We start from the raw sequence: 21,484 nt of genomic DNA on the forward strand, positions 1-21,484 counted from the left end.
CAGCTTCGAAGCATGAGGCCCCAAGAGAAGGTTTTTTTTTTTTTTTTTTTGGAGGCCCGGATATTGGAGATTCTGTGTTTACAGCAGGTCAAACCAAAGAGGGCACAGCAAGCCCTGGGAACAGAGCTTGTTTGAGTATCTAAATATAACCACGTTTAAAAATGTAATTTACTGCATAAGGGGAAGCTGATCACGAAGAAAAAAAATAACCAGTTCCTTTCACCCTTACAAGTAACCAACTGGCTTGCATTACAAACTATACTATATTTCCATCTCAGTTTTCAGTCTTTCTCCAAGTGCTCCTCCTTTTGCACGAAACGGCACCAGCAGCTTGGGAGTGTGAAGATCCATTGAGGATAAATTTATGTTCCAGCTACACAGTGGTTTTTCTGCATTCACCTCAAATATGCAATGAGAGAAAAATTCATTTCATACAATGTTTTGAGAAGGGGTTTTCAGATACATTATGTTCCTTTTGGTCTCTAAACATGATATGTAACACACTTCAGAAGGTTAAAACAGGGCTGGCCATCGTTCCTTTATGTCTTGCACACTTGGACATTGATGATTTATTTCATGTCGTCGATATGCAAATGTTTTGTTCATCTTTTCCTTTAACAATTTTTCATTGTTGTTCTTCTTAAATTCGGACACCAGCTCTTCTTGTTCTTTCCCCAAAGTCTTCTCATCTTCACCCACTGTGGGAAGTAGTTGACTTTAGCTCTTCTTGGCTTTTTAACAATTTCTGCAGACTTCCTGTCATCTGAATAGTCATGTTTTAGAGCATTGCATGTTTTGTTATATTGTTATATTGCCTGGTTGTCTGCCAAGCATAAAGGCCTGAAAAGCTTCCACGACCGTTTAGACATGAGTGTGCCTTTATAAGTGCTTCATCAACGGAAAGAATCTGAAGGGTGGATGGATATGCAGGGTACGTGTAAAAGGACTGAGCCAGCTCTCCAGTATGTCTGCCATGACATCTGTGATAGTTGGCACTGTCCCATTTTCTCTGTAAATTGAATTGGTTCATTTATGTGCTCTTTCAGTGTAGTGGGGAATAATGAATTCTTTTGGCCGTGGTTTCCTTTCTGGGCTGTTATTCTTAGACAGGATGACTGCCTGCAGAAGAATCTGATGTGTCAGAGGAGTCTGGATTGTTCTGTGATACCGCAGCCTGTAAAACCTTTGTGGAAACTTACTTGGAAACAAAATGCTATTGGTGAAACTGTCACAACCTTTATGGTAGATTTGTGTTGAATTTGAGTCGTGGAGTGAAGAGTAAAAAAGTCCTTAAATTCTGAATCTGTATACTGAAGACTGATATCATCTGTGATATTTAAAGCCTGCTTGACAGAGTCTGGTATTCCAGATGACAGTGTTAGTTTCTCTGCCCTGAGGACTGCTGAATCCATGTTTGGTTACCTAAAAAAAAAAAAAAAAAAAATCTCTTTCACTAATAGAAAACTGTTTTGGTGATTGATATGGCAGACTGTGTTACTTTAAAAATGCAAATGTTAAAAAAAGCTAGAAAGTTTTCACAATAAGTTGTCTTACACAAATGCAGCTGTCTTAGCAATAAAGCTACTTATTACTATAGTAAACTACAACAAATGTGTCTTTTCAGTGTAACCTTGAGCTTTCCCTCCACAATATAGGATGTCAATGGATAATGATCTTGAAGGCTATGGTGATGAACAAGAATCAATTCCTCACTGCTTTCTATCAGTGTAACATTCCCACTTTCTAGTCTAGGTGCAAGAAAGAAGCGTAACTAAAAGTTGCAGGGAGAGAGTGAGAGAACTCATGTCTGCTGGTCCCAGGACAAGCACAAATTACCACACCAGCTTTAAAAAAAAGATATACAAGTTTTATTTAAAATTAATCAGTGGGATACAAACATCAGGCTTCAGGAGGGAAAATGGCCAAAATAACAAACAAAAGGAACACTAACTGAGGGTTTGTGAAAATACCTTACCTACCTTTAAAAGAAAAACACACAGAGTGGCCTTTTATTGTGGCCAGCCTATAAGGCACACCTGTGCAATAATCATGCTGTCTGATCAGCATCTTGATATGCCACACCTGTGAGGTGGATGGATTATCTCGGCAAAGGAGAAGTGCTCACCAACACAGATTTAGACAGATTTGTGAACAATATTTGACAGATATAGGCCTTTTGTGTACATAGAAAAAGTCTTAGATCTTTGAGTTCAGCTCATGAAAAATGGGGGCAAAAAAAAAATGTTGTTTATAATTTTGTTCAGTGTATATATATATATATATATATATATATATATATATATATATATATATATATATATAAAATGAGAACACCTATGAGTGAAATGGGTGCTTCCAATGTTTTCAAATGGGCCAGGAAGATATGTTGCAGTACAGTCCCGAATGAAACGTCCACATCTGACTAACAGGGAACTGTAAGGGAACGTCCTGTTAATGTCCCAAATGTCCTCTTTGTATCGTTGCTACAGTATATGATCATAGAATAACCAATATAGAACTTCCTCCTAAAGTCATATATCTGAAACGTTATTATATGACTAAAAGAGGAACACGTGATAATGTTCTGTTAACGTCCCAAATGTCCTCTTTGTAATGTTCTTATATGACCAAAATATAACCAAAATGGAACGTCCTTCTAACGTCACATAAGGAACATTGAGCACCAGCACTTTCATAACCAAAAGAGGACGTTTAAGGAATGTCCCTAATGTTCTGTAAAGGTTCAGGACTTTCATCATCTTTAGAGAACTTTTAGGGAACGTTGCACAAGGTTGCGAGAACATCCCCTCCTACATGGACAGTGTCTTCCCGGTTGCAGCAACTTCCATTTTAATGTTTAATGTAAATTGTGCTTTTTTTGCATGTTTTATGTGACATTTCAGTATCATTTGTTTCATATTGTGCTTTGTTTAATCGTATCAATCTCATCATAAACTCTTGTTATGGTTTATATATTTTATATAAATTGTATCTAGATGTCTAATTTGAGTAGATTAAGGCCCAGTTTTACAGACAGGATTAGGCCATAGTTCAGTTACGACATTTAAGTAATTTTTATTAACATGCCTTAGAAAACACATAACTGGTGTGCATCTTTAGACCAAAGGAACGGATATATTTTAAGATCAGTCAGTGCAGGGTTTTTTTTTTTTGTTGAATTGACATATTTAAAAAAAAACTCAGAAAAAATGAAAAAATACTTACAATTTTACTCAAATTAAAATGAAAACACAAATGATAAATCAAACCTAATTCAAAATATAAATCTCAAGTAAAATAGTATACTTAAGATACTAAAATAACACTGGCACATGCTTACCAAGCAATCTTACACTGAAAATATAATTTGCTTAAAAAAATGAAGAAAACATGAACAAAAATTAAAGTTGACTTAAAACAGCATGTACAATTTATTTATATTCTGTTATTAAAAGCAACTTATACAAACATGCAGACATGAAAAAAATGCAAAAGTGACAATCAGATTAATAAAATATGGAAGTATTTTCCCCATTCAGTTTCACCTTAAAGTTTTCAAATTAGTTCTTTTGAACCAATCTCACAGGTTCTGTGCAGAATCACAGTCATACAAAGTTTGTTTTGAAGCAAAACAATGCATATTAATTATTTTTCACTTTTCACATTATAATGTGCAAATACAGTACATTGATGATGTGCATGACAAATCAAGTAAAAACTGACAGTACAATAAGAGTAGTGCAGATCTTCTTCACATAAAATTTATCCATTAATAGATTTTGGAAATTAAATAATGACTGTCCTGAGAACTCATGGTAAGTTTGTTTTAAAGGTTTGTTACACTTTTAGATCTGTGTAAACTCAAGATTAATGAAGGATTGAGTGTTTCCATTAAATTGTCACAAAGCATTTGTTCTATGAATTTATCAAGATAACTGAATTGTAATATTAGGTTATTGTTGAACTGAATAAATGTATAGAGAAAGTTTAATATGAATAAGTGCCACCTAGCGGTTCCCTCAGAAGCTTCACTCCAGAAACATTCAGCCTTCATCTGATCTGATGAGAACATCTCTACCTTCAAGAATCAGCTGAAAACACATCACTTCCACAAGCACTTCACTAATCCATAACCAGAAACCAAGGCACTTATTATAATAAGCATGCTAAATGATAAATGTGAATATTATTCCAGGTTAAAGCTGAACAACACAAGCTGAAGTTTGCAGCTGATTTGCGGCGATGGGAATTATTTTGCAGATACATGATCCTGTCGGGTCTTGTGATGCTTTCCTGTTTGTAAGGAAACAATGATTCACTAAAGATTACACACACACACACACACACACACACACACACACACACACACACACAGAGAGAGAGAGAGAGAGAGAGAGAGAGAGAGAGAACAGCTTTCAGTAACTCAAGAAGATTTGTCAAGTCTGAAATGTTTACTTCCCATCTAGATGATTTTGATATAAACTCCATTTATTCAGTGTAAAGACTATAGCAGATGAATAAAAATGTATGTGCACCATTGTTTTTTTTTTTTTTTTTATCAGAAGAGCAGAAATGCGGTTATATTTTCTGATGTAATAGTGATTCGTTATTAAATGACATGAATGGAGCCACATCACACACACACACACACACACACACACACACACACACACACACACACACACACACACACACACACACACACACACACACACACACACACACACACACACACACACACACACCTGCAGTGAAATCAAGCACAGCTGAGAATCTCATAATACTAATAAGCTGCATTAATTTTACCTCATCCTTGGACTTTTGACAGATGCCCGAGCTTATTTTTCACCTGGTCTCCTTTTAAAAATAATCACACACAAACAATTAAACACTAACTTTGCATAATAAAGACAATATTTTCCTCTCACTATAATAGCTTTTTGTAATACTTACCCTTTGTAAATCTCCTGCATCAAATCACAGCAGCTGACAGAGCCACGGAAAACAGTGACGCGTATTCCTGAATACAGACCTGAATTTGGTGCACAAGCATCTTTATAGTCCATTCCTTGCACTGCGCACCCTAGAGGACAAGAAAAGGATTAATGTAGTAAGGAAGGATACTAGGAGTCTGTGGAAGGCGTAGGACCATAAAATGTTCATCCAATCATATCGCTTGGTCCGAGCATTACAATAGGCTGTCCTAGACATGATTCGTCATTACTGTTCCTTTACTCTATTGCAGAGCGAGCGAGAATGGAAGGCGTTATTATTGTAGTAGTATGAGCTTTGTATGCTTTGTGTTTTCACTGCATTCAACCCTCCATCAATGCTGGTCAGCCTCTGCTCTGTCTGTGCGCGGTCATGTGTTTTAGAGGAGGCGTGGTTTGGAGAGTTATTTGCAGCGAGGATGGGATCTTATGCTTTCAAAGTCTGCTTGCTATTGCTACACTCTCAGAAAAAAAGGTACAAAAGCTGTCACTGGGGCGATAGCATCAACTTTTGTACCTCTTTTTCTGAGAATGTACACTCTTAAAAATAAAGGTGCTTCAAAACGTTCTTCACAGAGATGCCATAGAAAAAACATTTTTGGTTCCGCAAAGAACCATTCAGTTAAACATTCTTTAAAGAACCATTTCTTTCTTACCTTTTTACAATCTAAAGAACCTTCTTTCGCCACAAAGAACCAGAAAGATAATTTAGATGTTAAAGGTTCTTTGTGGAACCATTTAGACAAAAAGGTTCTTCTATTACACTGTGAAGCAGAGTGTAGCCTCTCTGAATTCACCTACTCTACCTTTAAGAAGCTCCAGTCGCATTTGTCCCTCTTCTTGAAAGACAATAAGTTTAAAAAATGATTTGTTCTGAAATTCTCACCAATGATCACAAATGGTACACAACCAGTGACAGTAACTCTGAAGCTCCTAGTGATGCTGAATCTGCGGCTGTGGATCTGTAGATGATAAAGTCCAGAGTCTGTGGTTCTGATGTTTGTGATGGTCAGAGATCCAGTTTGATTCACCTCCAGTCTGCCTCTGAATCTCACATCACACTGATCATCTGTACAGATCTTACTCTGATCTCCAGTGATTTGAGCGATGCAAGTGTCATGAAAATACCATGTCATCAAATCGATTGGGTTTTTTATTACACCAGGATCTAGAGTGACATTTCCTCCCTCCTTCACACATATTTCACCTCGTTCAGCAGCTGAAACACCTGAAACACAAACCAACAGCTGCTGGAGGAACTTTCTGGGGCGAAAAATAACTGAAAATAATTATACATATTAATTTCCTAAAAAACAGGAGAAAAAATAAATAGCTAAATATCAAGTTAATTGTGGATATGTCTTTATTCATACAGATGTAATTCTGTTCTGTTCAGTGTTGCAGGTAAAGAGAAAAACAGCTCTCAATGTCACTGGTATAATAAACACAATGATGAGATTTAAACATAAACAACCTGCTTTTAAACATAATAACTTACCAATGACAGTAACACTGAAGATCGTTTCACTGTCACTGCTACTTCGTAGTATCAGTAGTTTATAAACTCCAGAGTCTGTGGTTCTGATGTTCATGATGGTCAGAGATCCAGTCTGATGATCCAGCTTCAGTCTGTCTCTGAATCTCTCAGTACCTTCATTACACTGAACATCTGTACAGATATAACTCTGATCTCCATTGAGTTGAGCTACACGAATGCCATTAAAATACCAATGAATCTTTTCTTGTTGGTTTATTTTAACATCAGTGTGTAGAGTGACTGAATCTCTCTCCATCGCTGACACTGAGACACTGTCTGGACCAGACACAACTAGAAAATAAATCAACAGATAATTATCAATGTTTTTGGGAAAGTGGGACAAAAATATACATAAATACAACAGGAAAGTGCTGTGAAAATGATTTTCTACAGATCGAACAGCATGAAAGCATCATCAATTTACACATTCACATTTACATATTCACTCATCAGACAAACATACATGTTATAATGTACTGTAGGTTATTTTTCAAAAATATGCATTTTCAGGTGGGTTTTTGTATTGCTGTATATATAATGAACCTTTTTGAGTTTTTGAATGCCAAACCTAGTTCAAGAAAAAATACAACCCTTATTTCAATTACATTTACATTACATTTAGTCATTTAGCAGATGCTTTTATCCAAAGCGACTTACAAATGAGGACAATGGAAGCAATCAAAATCAACAAAAGAGCAATGATATACAAGTGCTATAACAAGTCTCAGATAGCTTAACGCAGTACACACAGCAAGGGCTTTTAAATAATATAATTAATAAAAAGAAAACAGATAGAATAGAAAAAGAATAGAGCAAGCTAGTGTTAGGTCTTTTTTTGCTTTTGTTAATTGTATAATAAATTATAATAAATCTGATTGGATAAATGATTGTTTGAAAGATAGTTTTGTATGCAAATACATACATATCATATATATATATATATATATATATTATATATATATATATACATATATATACTATATAATATATATATATATATATATATACACCACACACACACACACACACACACACACACACACACCACACACATATAATATATATATATAGTATATATAATACACACCCCACCACACACACATATATATATGTATATAATATATATATATATATAAAGAATAGAATTAGAATAGTGAGTGCTAAAGTTAGAGGGTCAAATAAAGATGGAAGAGATGTGTTTTAAGCCGATTCTTGAAGATGGCTAAGGACTCGGCTGCTCTGATTGAGTTGGGCAGGTCATTCCACCAGCTGGGAACATTTATTTTAAAAGTCCGTAAAAGTGACTTGGATGGCACAATCAAGCGACATTCACTTGCAGAACACAAGCTTGTAGAGGGCACATAAGTCTGAAGTAATGGATTTAGGTAAAGGGGTGCAGAGCCAGTGGTGGTTTTGTATGCAAACATCAATGCCTTGAATTTTCTGTGAGGAGCTATTGGTAGCCAGTGCAAATTGATAAACAGAGGTGTGACGTGTATTCTTTTTGGCTCATTAAAAATTAATCTTGCTGCTGCGTTCTGGATTAATTGTAAAGGTTTGATAGTAGTGGCTGGAAGACATGCCAAGAGAGCGTTGCAATAGTCCAGCCTGGACAGAACAAGAGCTTGAACAAGGAGTTGTGCAGCATGTTCCGAAAGAAAGGGTCTGATCTTCTTGATGATGAATAAAGCAAATCTGCAGGACCGGACAGTTTTAGCAATGTGGTCTGAGCAAGTTAGCTGATCATCAATCATAACTCCAAGGTTTCTGGCTGTTTTTGAAGTTAGTTGAAGTGAGTTAGTTGATGTGCCTAACTGGATGGTGAAATTGTGATGAAACGATAGGTTTGCTGGAACCACATGCAGTTCTGTCTTGGCAAGGTTGAGTTGAAGGTGTTAGGCCTTCATCCAGCAAGAAATGTCTGTTAGACAAGCTGAGATGCAAGCAGCTACCATCGGATCATCAGGATGGTATGAGAGGTAGAGCTGAGTGTCATCAGCATAGCAGTGGTATGAAAAGCCATGTTTCTGAATCACAGAACCTAATGATGTGTTGTAGGAGGAGAGGAGTTGTTGTGGAGGTGAGTGATGAGTGAGGCACAGTAGTTTGGTTTTGTGTTGCTTGTTGGACTCATCTCTTCTATTATATTAAATGAGATGTTCTTATTAACTTATGACAGAATGACAGAAACAGACATATAATCCATCAGTTCACATAATCACTAATTATAGTAGATTTTGATTTAATAATTTTTTATATTTAATTAAAACATGGTTGTGGTTTGCTATAGCTCTAGCCCAAAGATAGCGGAGTGCTAATAAATGCTAATGTGGCTTGCTACCAATATATGTAATCAACATTTTGAAAAAGAAAACCTCAAAAATGGTTATATTAAACATTAACGCGTTTACCGCTCATTTTTATAAACGTGTTTCAGCGTTGGATTTTGCACTGATCTGTCACATTATCTTAAAATTATAGGAATTTTTTAATAGTTTTTTTTTTTCTTTTTTTTTTTTTTTTTGAAGTAGGTTTGGCATTGTGAAAATCTCACAAAGATTAATTATAGTAAGCACTTCTCCAAGGAGACTACTGTAAAATCACCTATAGCGGCATCTGCTGTTTTGGAAGAGGAAGTTGCTCAACTGCATTTGTGAGAAAATCTGCCTGGACACATTTGTGAGAAAATCAAGCCAAGAGATAGCGTAGAAGGGTGAGTATATCACAATCAAAACAGCCCAGCATTTGTATGCACTAAATTTGGTATGCTATTTGTTCAAAGGTTACATGCAATTCATATGATTGGTTGTACTTGTGAAATATGATGTACGCTCATATATTTGTAAAGCACAACATATTTATTTGTTACACTTCTGCTATTTTGCTCACTCTGACCTTTGTATTTGCAAATTATTTTCTGTTTGTTTGCAACTCGAGTTTTCCTTTGCAAAGTAGATTAAGTTTGTTTGCAAAATACTGGATTTGTTTGATTAATTTCGGCACATTATTCACTCCATACCTTTTCTATTGGTCACTCTCGATTGAAGTGACAGGTTGACCATGCCCACTACGTTAATCCCACCACTGCTGCTAGAAGTGTTGCCAAGTCCGCGGTTTTTCTCACGGAATTGGGCTACTTTAACTGTGTTGGGTTGTTTTTCATGTCCTCGGGTTTAAGCGACTCCAATAACGTGATATTTAGCCCCTAAAATGCGAATTTTACCAGGGGAACCCCACCAAAAATGTGTATTTTACCCCACTGTAATGTGATTTTTCCAATGGAACCCCCTTGAAACGTGATTGGGCTAGTTTTGAGTAGCAATTGGGAGGTTTTTTTTTGTGAAAACCTGTCAACCCTGGCCACTAGTCTCACAGCAGAGAGAGGTGAGTGAGGTTGTAGCAATGGCAAGCAACAGGTTGTTTACTGGCTAACTAATTTGATATCTTAAACTAAGGGACAAGTGAACTTAATTATTCTCTCTTCTTATGCTCTCCCATCTAAATGAGTAACGTTAGCTAAGGTCGTCTGTAGTTGGTGGTATCGGCATCTCAAGCAGCCAGAGTCTGCTACTGGCCAATTATTACATAATTTGATGTAATACTTTTTGTTTTAAAATTTACATTTCAACAAAATAACATTGTATATCACAGCACAGGACTGTCATTTGTAAGCATTTATCATAATTTTGTTAATAAAGCTCTGATAGCGAGGTAAAGTTAGTTTTAGGTTTGACATTTGGTGCATATTAGCCTAGGCTGCTTTAGGGACCGTCTGCAAATTTACCTCACTGTACAAAACAAAGTTCAATAATTCATTCAAATGAATGTTGACAGGGCTATTGTAAATGCTTGGTGGGCAAACTGACTTAAAATATTTTGTCAATATCTTGCCATTGACAATACTTCCAATATCTCCTATACAGTACAAAAATATTTTCTTGAAAGAATTACTATAATTCACCCAAAGTTTTTTTTTATTTTATTGCACTGTACATACAGTAAGAGAGATGTTGGCAAACTCTCACCTGTAGTAAGCCTTGTAACTAGGAACAAACTACAATCGTTGGAAAATGGAAAAACAAACAAACAAACAAACAAAAAACCACACTATTATTAAATTAATTTCTCTTAAATTATTTGTGTACTGTACATACAGTAAGGGAGTTATTGGCAAAATCTCATGTGTAGTAAGTCTTGTTAAAAACACACCACAACATTTGTAAAATGAAAAGAAAAAAAAAACCCTTTTGATGAATTACAGTATTTATCTTTTCAATAACATATGTGTGTACTGTACGGACAATTAGGGAAGTATTGAAAGAATTGTCTAATGTGAGATATTGGCAAATATGTTGAGTCAGTTTGCCCACTAGGCATTTGCTATAGCCCTGTAAACATGAATTTAAATGAATTATTGGACTTCGTTTTGTATTGTGAGGTAAATTTGCATTTGGTCCCTAAAGCAGCCTAGGCTAATATGCAGCAAATATTAAACCTAAAACTAACCTTTATTAACTAAAACTAAGCTTTATTAACTAAATGTATGATAAATGCTTACAAATGACAGTCATGTGGTATATAATGTTATTTTTTGTTATGAAATGTAGTTTTTAAATCAAAAAGTATTACATCGAATTATGTAATTGGCCAGCGGCAGTCCCTGGCTGCTAGAAATGCCGATACCACCAACTACAGACGGGCTTAGCCAATGCTACGTATTTAGATGGGAGAGCATAAGAAGAGAGAATAACTAAGTTCACTTGTCACTGAGTTTAAGATTAACTTAATTATCTTAGCCAGTAAACGGACGAGTCGCTCGTCATTGCTACAACCTCGCCTTGCTCTTCTGTCAGACTTCTGTCAGTGGGGGCAGCTATTTGACAGTCCAGTGTATTCATGTTGCTATTGACTTGGAGACATTGTTCTCTTGCTGCCTGCCTTCCATTAAATGATAAACGACCCGAAAAAAAAAATTGCACTTGAAAGAAGGTGGAGTTTCAGAACACACCCACTGATTGCGCACTCGCCACGGACCAATGGAAGCTCAAAGGTGTTCAGGAGCCCAACAAACTCCCCCAGAAAGTTTGCTTCGGTCGGCTGTTTCGAACTGCCGAAACAAACTCAAAACAAACTTCGTTTTGGCCTGATTTTGTTCAAAATTATGTCATATCAGTTTGTTCTTCGATTTTGTTTGAAGTATATCGGGGCCTTATCACAGCAATCACACAGTGACATCTAGTGACAGGGTTGCCAGGTTTTCACAACAAATCCTGCCCATTCTCTATTCAAAACTAGCCTAAAACTAGCCCAAGTCCATTTCGAGGTGGTCCCCTGTTGAAAATCATGTTGGGGGGTAAAATACAGGTTTTTTTGGTTGTTTTCTCCTAGTAAAATTCGCATTCCAGTGGGCTAAATATCACATTATTGGGATTGCTTCAACCCGTGGACATGAAAAACAACCTGCGGAATCAGTGTTAAAGTAGCACAATTCCACAAGAAAACTGTGGCAACACTGCCTAGTGGTCACTTCCAGCAAATATTCACCATTACAATCACATTTACTTCAAGATACCACAGACCGTATGAGGTGAAAAAAAGTGACCACGGTATGGAGGTTGATCATATATAACTTTTGATTTTATTATTAACAGTTGGCTAATTTTGGGCAGAGAATAATTAACATTCATGCCATGCTGAACCAAAATCAAGTGGAAATATTACTGGAACCATTTCTTACCTTTCTTGGAACTGTTTAGCCGAACGGTGGAAAAGTGGCTAAAGTTTCTTAGCAAAAGATGAATGCATTTTACTCAGTTCTGTTATCTAAAGTCATGTGCCTTTTAAAAAGCATGATGAAAAGCAATGCCAACTAATTCCTTGTGATTATTTTTTAAAGAAATTGTTGGTTATATTGAAATAATTGATATTTGTGACTAAAAAAACAACAACAAAAAAAACAAAACAAAAACACTATGCACAGACACAAGGTGTATTTTTCTAAAAACTCTAAGAATTTTTTTTTTTTCATTTTAAAGGAAAATGCATGGACACATAATTCTGAAATTAAAGTAAAATAACAAGCTATTAATGCATTAATGTGTTTGTAAAGCATAGCCCAAATATTCTAAATTTGAAAAAAAAGGAAGGAAAAAAAGAAAAAGAGGTTTGGAAAAGAAAAAGTCCACATTTCACTCTGCTGCCACCTACTAATGAACTTGAATAAGAAAAGGAGATTATTTGTGCATTCTGAATGGAATTATTTTGCCCTCTGAAGGGCACTTGGGAGTGAAAACAATCATGGCCACCATATTAAAGGTTCATTCCAAACAGAAATGCTCAAAACTGGCCACTACAAAGGGCCCTTGAAGGATTTCAAAGGGTACAACTGATTGACACTTTGGGCACTTTTTTAATATTTACACAAGTTAGATTTGCTACATTATTATGGTCAAAACGACATTGTATGTTATGACATTATATTTAATGTAAACATTGTTTGGAGGTCAACCAGCGTACATGAGGGCATAGGGATGAGCCTCCGAATGGAACGCAGGGATAGTCTCACGCAGCCGGACCTTCAGTCTGACAGAAGTTCTGGGAATCTTGGCTGCTTTGAATGGCCAAGGCCCGCCCAAGAGGCCATTTGACAGACAGGTAAAGCAACCAATCACATTTTGTTTTGTGTCATGTCATGTTTAGGGGTTGGAAATGTCCCCACATAACATACCGTTTGTAAAAGTCTTGGATTTATTTTAAAGATTCAGTGGCGCAAACTTTAAATATTTTACATACTTTTGAAAATCGAGAATTTAGTTGATCCTGATAAGCACTCGTTGACACAGCTGCAAACACGACGGCTTTCTTCTTCCCTCACGGGGTTTGGCATAATGACATCTTTGTTTCAAGGCAGAATGTTAAAAGCTTTAGAAGTCACAGCCTCAGAAGTCACATTCATGGACCATCTCCAGGAAGTCCTGTATAATTCAGCCAAATTGATGATGACTTCGAAACTCCTGAAGTGTTTCCAGTTTTGTCTGCTATAAAAATATGTTTGTGAGGCGCATTATTTTTATTTTTTTGTCTTTTAAGTTCTATTTTTTTAAGTGTTTCAATCTGTACTTACAGAATGTGTAAATGTGAGAAATATGTGAAATTCAATAAAATGAAAAGAAAAAAAAGTGTGAGTTTTGAGTATTAGTGTTCGTGTTGGGGGTTGAGACTAAAATTTAGATTATAGCTGCGATGGGGGGTTCGAGGGATTAGAGCCATCAGCGCAAACACCGCCCCGGAAATTGTGCCCACGCTGCGGGCACATGCATTTACAGTAACTCTATGGCAGTCTGGTTTTAAGGATTTGGCAATTAAAGGGTTAATCCAAACCATCAAGACTATGAAAGACACACACACACACAGAACAATATATAAAACTTTAGTAACACTTTTAATAAGGTTTCAGTTATTAACATTAACTATATTAACATGAACAATTATTATATAGCATGTCAATGTCAGTTAATAGTCATAGTCAAAACTTACAAAAAAAAAAAAATTATCTGTTAACATTAGTTAATGCACTGTGAACTAAAATCAACAAACATTAATAAATTCTGTGAAAATATATTTTTTCATGTTCATTTACTAATGTTTACAAATTACACCTTATTATAAAGTGTTACTAAAACCTTTATTGGTTTACACTGTGTGCACAATTATAAGGCATGTTGATATTCTGATTTTTTTTTTTCCCAAGCATATTTTGTTACCAATTCCCAACGACATCAATCTTAATAACTACCATTAAATTTTGTATTCAATCATTTATGAGTGATATATAATTGTCCCTGAAGGCTGGAAGAGAAAAACTCCTTATATTCAGGTGCAGAATTATTAGGCAATTCTTTTTTTTACAGATGAAATGAGCCAAAAAAGAGTTGTAACTCAGACTGAAAAGTCAAAAATTATTAAATCCCCATGAGAATTATTCAAAACTATTGCAATACAGAAATTGACAGGTGGAGAAAAGACACAAGTTAACTGCAAAATAATTAAGAATTAAGACTTCTCAGAATAGAAGATGGAATAAAAATGAGCTTTTTAAGAGTAACTTTATGGAAACTAAAATACACAAATATGCAACTAACCATCATAAAAAAATATTACATGATGCTGTTTACACATTACTTTCACTGAAAAAAAAAAAATCTACAATATATATCCATCTTACCATAAGGAAAATTCAAAAACCTCTCTACAAAAAATTATTACTTTCATGTGATATGTTATAACATCTGCAGAACAGTATGTTATTTTTTTGGCTAATTTTATCAGTAAAAGAAAACATGCCCTAATAATTCAGCACTCCTGAATATAAGCAGTTTTTCACTTCCAGCAAAAATGGACAATTATATATCACTCATAAATGATCAAATACCAAATGTATAGTAGTTATTAGACTGATGGGATGTGGAATTGGAAAAAAGGTGCTTGGAAAATATCATCAGAAAATCAAGTGCCTAATAATGATGCACGCCGTGCATAGCATGTTTAATGATTTTATTGATCTATAAGGCATTTGTGAAATATTTTTGCCGGCATTACAGCTTAGTCTTCATCTGTGAGCTGAACTGTTTTTACTGTTACATCACGAGTTTGTGTAAATTCAGATACATGTCATGTCACAGGATGTCCTCATAGGTCAGTATTTAAATGAGGTTTGATTATTATTATTATTATGATTATTATGAAAACCTATGCAATTATATATATGTATGTATATATATATATATTATATATATATATATATATATATATATATATCTATATATATATATATATAGCCTATATTAGGGGTGTATTGATTCATCGATATGGATCGATGCATCGATAGCACCTAAAAAAAAAAACACCTAATAACCTTTGTAAATCAAAAAACGATTAATCTATATTTAGTTTTAAACAGCGAAGACTATGCAGTTATTTACATTTGATATATTAGGGGTGTATTGATTCATCGATATGGATCGATCGATGCATCGATAGCACACGTACAATATCGATATCTGTCATATAAATAGGCAGCTTATTTGACACTGTCTACATTTTCACATAATGTCCGTCAACGGGTGCATTCTCGTTCAAACGGGTGCATTCTCGATTAGGACTCGGTATAAGGCACAAGGTGAGCATATAAAACGCTCGGGATTGTTCGCGGAACAGTCGAGCGCTGTGTGAGTTTTCACCGCACACATCTGAAGCGCGTGCACGCACACAGTCAGCCGCACGCGCGAATACTAAACTGAGCTATCTTCCGCTTTTTTTTGTGCATGGATCAATAAATATACATATAACATTTAAATGCGCGTTTTGGGGAATATCCTAGTAAACCACAGTCAGTTAGGCATATTTCTTAATGTTAACAGTTCAGAAAGAAAAAGGCATGTGTATATTAAACCCGTGATTGGTTCTTAAAGTGAAAGCAAACTAATAATAAATCTAATGCTGTCAAAGAAAAATACAAGTGCTCACTGCTTCTGACTAAATAACCTTTGTAACATCAAAAATGATTAATCTATATTTAGTTTTAAACAGTGAAGACCTATGCTTGTTATTTACATTTGATGATTTTTTTGAAAAAAAAAAACCCCACCTAAATAACCTTTGTAACATCAAAAAAACGATTAATCTATATTTAGTTTTAAAACAGTGAAGACTATGCAGTCTATGATTTTTTGAAAAAAAAAAAAAAACACCATTAGCAACAACATAAACAATATCAATTTAAAATACTGATTTTTTTTTTCTGGTGATTAAAGAGATGTTTAAGTCTCTCTCTCTCTGGATAGCTTTATATCTCTCTCTCTCTCTCTCTCTCTCTCTTCTCTTTTTATCTGTCACACACATACTCTCAACACACACACATTCTTCAAAGGGCAATGGCAGAGCCATCAGAGTGACTCAGCCCCCTCCTTTTTCTCACACAGAGAACAGATGACTGACAGTTTTTTAATTTTCTATTATCCATAGAGCATTGTAAAGTCGTGAAACTATGCATATTTGCTCAGAATGACTTGTCCTCTATATATAAAATTTTTGAAGTGTTTGGAAGCTGCACTTTAAGAAATATAAGACAATTTATGTTTACTTTTTTACTGTTATTTCAATAAATCACTACGGCGAAACCGTTCAAGCTATCCAAAATCCATTCGCAATTTAAGTTCCTCAATGTTTTGGCCATCATGTAGACAAAGTTTGGTGTGTATACTGTAATTCCTGCTCTGAGCAGTATGCATTAATTCACAGCTATATTTTTTCCAAAAATCCATATTCAAATCAATATAACCGACTTCCCTGTTGGTCGTAGCTGATGACTGTAAATGAGAAAGTTGTCCGTCTTGATAAGAACAATTTATGTACCGAGTTTGGTGTCTGTAGCTAAAACGAACACCCCCCACTTTTGACAAAAGGTGGCGCTATAGAGTGGCTCCTCCACGCCCGTTCATGAGCCAGTGTCTAGCTATCATTAATACTGATATGTGTTTTGAGTTTTATGTAATTCTGAGTATGTTATCTGCCTCAAAATCCCCAGAAAAGAATATTCAAGTTTGAAGTGTTGCCATGGCAACACTATGTTAGATATCAATATCCCCACAACAGATCTACATCGGCCGTGTTTTATCATTATTCTGATGAAGTTTGGAAGCAAATTGAGTAAAAATAAGATGCTGAATTCAAAGCATTTTGAAAATGACACCCTTCCTGCTGCCAGTGGGTGGCGCGTAAACTTTGACTCCTAACTAAATATAGTCACATATATGCGATCGGCATCATACATCGAACAAACCGATGAAGTTTGATCTAAATCAGGTAATGTATGTGAATGTTATTAGACATTTCCTGTTACTCATTTCTCGCCATAAATTCAACGCCTCGCCACGGACAAACCGTCGAGATATCAAAAATATCTTCGCAATTTAGCATCCCCAATGGTCTTGAGATCATTGTTCACCAAGTTTTGTGCGCGAACGGGTGGAGTTCCTCAGAGGAGTATATCAAATTCCAGAGCATGTGTTTTTCACAAAGCCCTAAATAACCAACTTCCTGTTGGGCGGAGCTTATGACATGCAGTGTGAAAGTTGTTTGGATTGATGAGATCTACATGTGTACCGAGTTTCATATGTATACGTGCAAGTATGGGATGATATATGGCCCTCAATATTCCAGGGGGCGCTGTAGAGCCCCTGTGCCACGCCCGTGTACCAGTCTCTGCCCGGCCCTAATGGCCGCAGATTCCAAATGTGTGCCAATTTTCAAGACTTTTTAAGCATGTTAAGGGCCCCAAAAGCCCCCGAACCCTTGGAAAAAAATTAGAGGAATAAAGAAAGAAAAAAAAAATAATAATAATCCTAAGGAAAACAATAGGGCTCTTCGCCCTCCAGGCTTGAGCCCTAATAACAAATACTTTTTTCACAGTTATGGGCAGTTTTTATAATGGTTTGAATTCTATATTAATAATTTACAGCTATAGCTTCATGTGATACTTTGCTTAATAGTAAAATGTTAGTCAATTTTCATGCATTTTTATACATATAAATATCCTGAGGATAGAAAAGGCACATATTTGGTGGATTGACTCATTCAGTGGATTTCCTTTATTTTTCATTTACTCCTTTCTTTCTTTCTTTTTTTTTACTTGGAACAAAAATATGTGGAAAAAAGTTTGCTAGTTGTCTTGTTCTTTGTTCATTAAAGTAAAATAAATGAAAAGTTGTTAAATATTACATTACATATTACTATTTACTGCCTGGTTCTTGGACTGGCAGGTCTTTGTCTGGATCTGGGTCTTCACTAAACTCTGTTTTGAGCAGGAAACTCCAAACTTCTTTATTTAAAAAAACAAAAAAATATATATATATCGTTGATCTGAGGATAAATAAATAAATAAATAAATAAATAAAGGTCCTACCGTGCCATAGAAATGCTGAAACTGCAAACAAACCATAGAAGAACATCTTTGTCTGCATCTTTCCTCTCAAACGTGCCTCGGTTCTTTGAATGAATGGAGCAGCATTGCTGCACTACAGAGAGGTGACCTGGAGGTGTGTGTCACTGTCAGAGACCACGTGATCCTGCACGTGTGAAATAACAAGCGCATTCAAGACTGACAGCTACGAGATCAAAGGCGGATATCGCGCGATCATGTCCTCCTTGCTGCTATGATTTGAATTTAAAAGCTACTAAATGTATACCAGAGCAATATAGAGAGAGAGTTGCGACAACGAAAGTTCGAAATGTTTGGTTGTCACGTGATTTATGTAGACTTCAGATAGTTCCAGGAAGTGCGCTGGCGGCCATTCAAACTGATAGAGTAGAGTGACAGAACTGCGATAAAAAGGAGTCAATAAATGCATTTATTTTATATATTTAAACAACACACCGACATATGTATGTAGCATGAGTATGTAGTTACAGCGATGTTGTTTTTAAAATATCAAATCAGGTAATTTTTGAGGATTAGTGTTCAATTACCGTTATTTTAAAATCTTAACGTATTTCAGGCTAACGGTAAGTTGTATAAACACGGGTTGCTGTTGCCTTTTTATGTTACATATTGTACTTTTTTTCACTGATCTCATGTTAACTAATGTCATATTGATGACTTTCAGATAGTACAGAGACGGGCTGGTGACAGGTGATTTTCAGCTCGCACCGCACTATGGTTCACTTAACTATTAGCAGCAGTAATTACCAGTGACGTGCACAGACATTTTGAGGGGCAGGGGCTCAAGTGGAAAAAAGGGCACTTCTCATATTTATTTCAATTTATTTCTAAACAAACGTTAAATATATTAACACAACTCTGACTAACCAATTTATTTTTAATTCCCTCACACTCACCCAATTTGTTTCATGTTGTTTCATTTTTCAACAGATGTTCTACAAAATAATCAGTTCACAGTGTTGTATATTACATTACTTACTACTGCCACACACACACACACACACATGCACGCACACACACAAACTGATGGTGACAAGAACTTTGTTTCACATTTGAGGGAGGGATGGTAAAATCAATCAGCATACAACATACTAATAGAATGGATAGGATAGTTATTAGATGAGGAGCCGGAGATCAAAATAATGAAGTTATTTTTTAAGGCAGGACACTTCATGTACATGTTCAATTTTGAGATTTTGGTCTATTTTGCTTCCATGTCTTCTTTTGCTCTAATGGAAAGGACATTTCCAAAATACACAATTCAAGGGAAAAGTCTCTTGATGTAAGGTAATAACTGGGGAAGTTCTGTGGTGATAGGCTTTAGTTATTTTGTTTACCCTATTCATCTGCAATGCCTTGTGTCAAATGTATACAAATTAGCGCATTATACTTAACGCCTGATTTGCATATCAATGTGGCGATTCTGATGACATAATTAATTTTACTGTATTCAGCTGTCGTTTCTCCATTAAGTTAGCCTGTATGCCCATGATATACCCAGCCGGCATTTCAACGTTGATTCAACGTTGAAACAACGTCAGGTACCAGGGTTGAATCAACGTTGAATTACCTTTCGATTTTGCAAATTCGATCAATGTTGATATTGTGACGTTGATTCACCGTTGAAATCACGACATTGATTCACTGTTGAAATCGCGACGCCGACCGGGCCGTTTCAAAACCGTCTTACCTTCATCATGGGTGAATTATGGTCGTTCTGTAGACGTTGGCTTAACGTTGAATTAGGTGTTGAGTTTGAAAAGTGAATCAACGTTGATAACACGACGTTGTGTTTCACCGTCGTATCTTGCACCATATATAAATACACAACTGTATGTTCAATTAGAGCCTAGTTTGCATTTAGATCAACACTGTACATTATAAAGGCTAAAAATCAAATGACGGGCAGCAATGGCTTTACAATCAACTTCAATAAACTACCACATGCTCAAAATTGTAAAACAGCAGTTTTATTTTGGAAACATACTGTATAAAACAGATGAAAATAATCCCAAACTTTATTTTTGCAGAGTATGCATGGATGTATTGGTTAAAAACACGTAGAAGAACAATTCAAATACAATAATATTTAAAGGTTTTTGTAAAATAATTTGGCATATTTTTGCATATAAATGCATATTTTGTGTGGTACTTGCAAGAGAAACCCTTGTACCTTTATGACTGAAACCAGCTGATCTTTTATTTTGGTGGAAAACTACAGTTCATTCTGTAGTTTCTGTAAAAAACATGTTTTAGTAATGTGTCTCATTACAAGAGATGTGTACATTTGTGCAGTGAAAATGTGTTGAACAATCCGAGAATGGAACCAGCAACCAGGGACGCTTTAAGGGCAGGGAAGGTTTGGAAGGTTCCAGCGTTAGAGGGGGGACCCCGAGGGGGGGGGGGCATTTCTAACGGGAACCACCCCCGAACTGTGTCTTTTTTTTACCGCAGGGAACGCGGAATGTGATTTCTTGTGAATTTGTGCATTGAATGTTTGTTGAAAAATTCTAGTGTGTATTTTTTTGTTGTGCTTCAGGTGATCCTTGAAAGAGTCCCAGCCCTAGGTCCCTTTCTGACGCCGTCCCCTCCACTCTCTCCCACTTGTGTGCTTTCTGTACTGTCCTGTATAAACAAAAACACCAGAAATAAATACTCATTAAATATCAACTTTGATATTGTGAAATATATTTAACTGAAAACTGAATGCAAAATAAATCACACAATATTTTCGACTTTACAGTTCAATAACAAGTGAAGTTGGAAACAAAGTGCACAACACTATTCATTTTAAACACTTATTTAATGTATTCAGATGAAAGTTTACAATATTAACAAATTATTCACAAGTAGTGTTTTCAGAGCCCACAGTTACACTGTTTAATCAGAACACTAGAAATACAGTGTAGTAAAACAAGTAAAATCAAATTAAGTACATTTTTATTAAACTAAATAAAA

General features: G+C 35.6%; 1 protein-coding gene across 4 annotated transcripts; it reads right to left on the reverse strand.

Moving 5' to 3' along the window:
* Positions 1-3,453: 3,453 nt before the first annotated feature.
* On the reverse strand, positions 3,454-18,843 carry LOC109061256. Of its 4 annotated transcripts, none has more exons than XM_042712361.1 (6): positions 18,491-18,843; positions 6,490-6,819; positions 5,878-6,219; positions 5,033-5,083; positions 4,807-4,857; positions 3,454-4,293 (listed from the first exon to the last, which is right to left on the reverse strand). In XM_042712361.1, the coding sequence occupies exons 1-5, from the start codon at positions 18,546-18,548 to the stop codon at positions 4,808-4,810; spliced, it is 831 nt and encodes a 276-aa protein (XP_042568295.1). In that variant the 5' UTR covers positions 18,549-18,843; the 3' UTR covers positions 3,454-4,293; position 4,807. The 4 variants fall into 4 exon arrangements, with proteins under 4 accessions (XP_042568295.1, XP_042568294.1, XP_042568293.1 ...); XM_042712360.1 differs by having other exon boundaries at positions 3,454-4,318; XM_042712359.1 differs by having other exon boundaries at positions 4,954-5,083.
* Between the last annotated feature and the right edge of the window lie 2,641 nt (positions 18,844-21,484).

The sequence above is a fragment of the Cyprinus carpio genome, chromosome A22 (assembly GCF_018340385.1).
Source record: "Cyprinus carpio isolate SPL01 chromosome A22, ASM1834038v1, whole genome shotgun sequence".
Taxonomy (NCBI): domain Eukaryota; kingdom Metazoa; phylum Chordata; class Actinopteri; order Cypriniformes; family Cyprinidae; genus Cyprinus; species Cyprinus carpio.

What these genes read in the sequence shown, in the direction of transcription:
- LOC109061256 (XM_042712359.1), bottom strand. Translation starts at nt 18,548, where the DNA reads ATGCAGACAAAGATGTTCTTCTATGGTTTGTTTGCAGTTTCAGCATTT. An exon ending in CTTCAGTGTTACTGTCATTG is followed by an intron (nt 6,220 to 6,489) that starts GTAAGTTATTAT and finishes TTTGTGTTTCAG; the next exon opens with GTGTTTCAGCTGCTGAACGA. An exon ending in TGTACCATTTGTGATCATTG is followed by an intron (nt 5,084 to 5,877) that starts GTGAGAATTTCA and finishes CTTGTCCTCTAG; the next exon opens with GGTGCGCAGTGCAAGGAATG.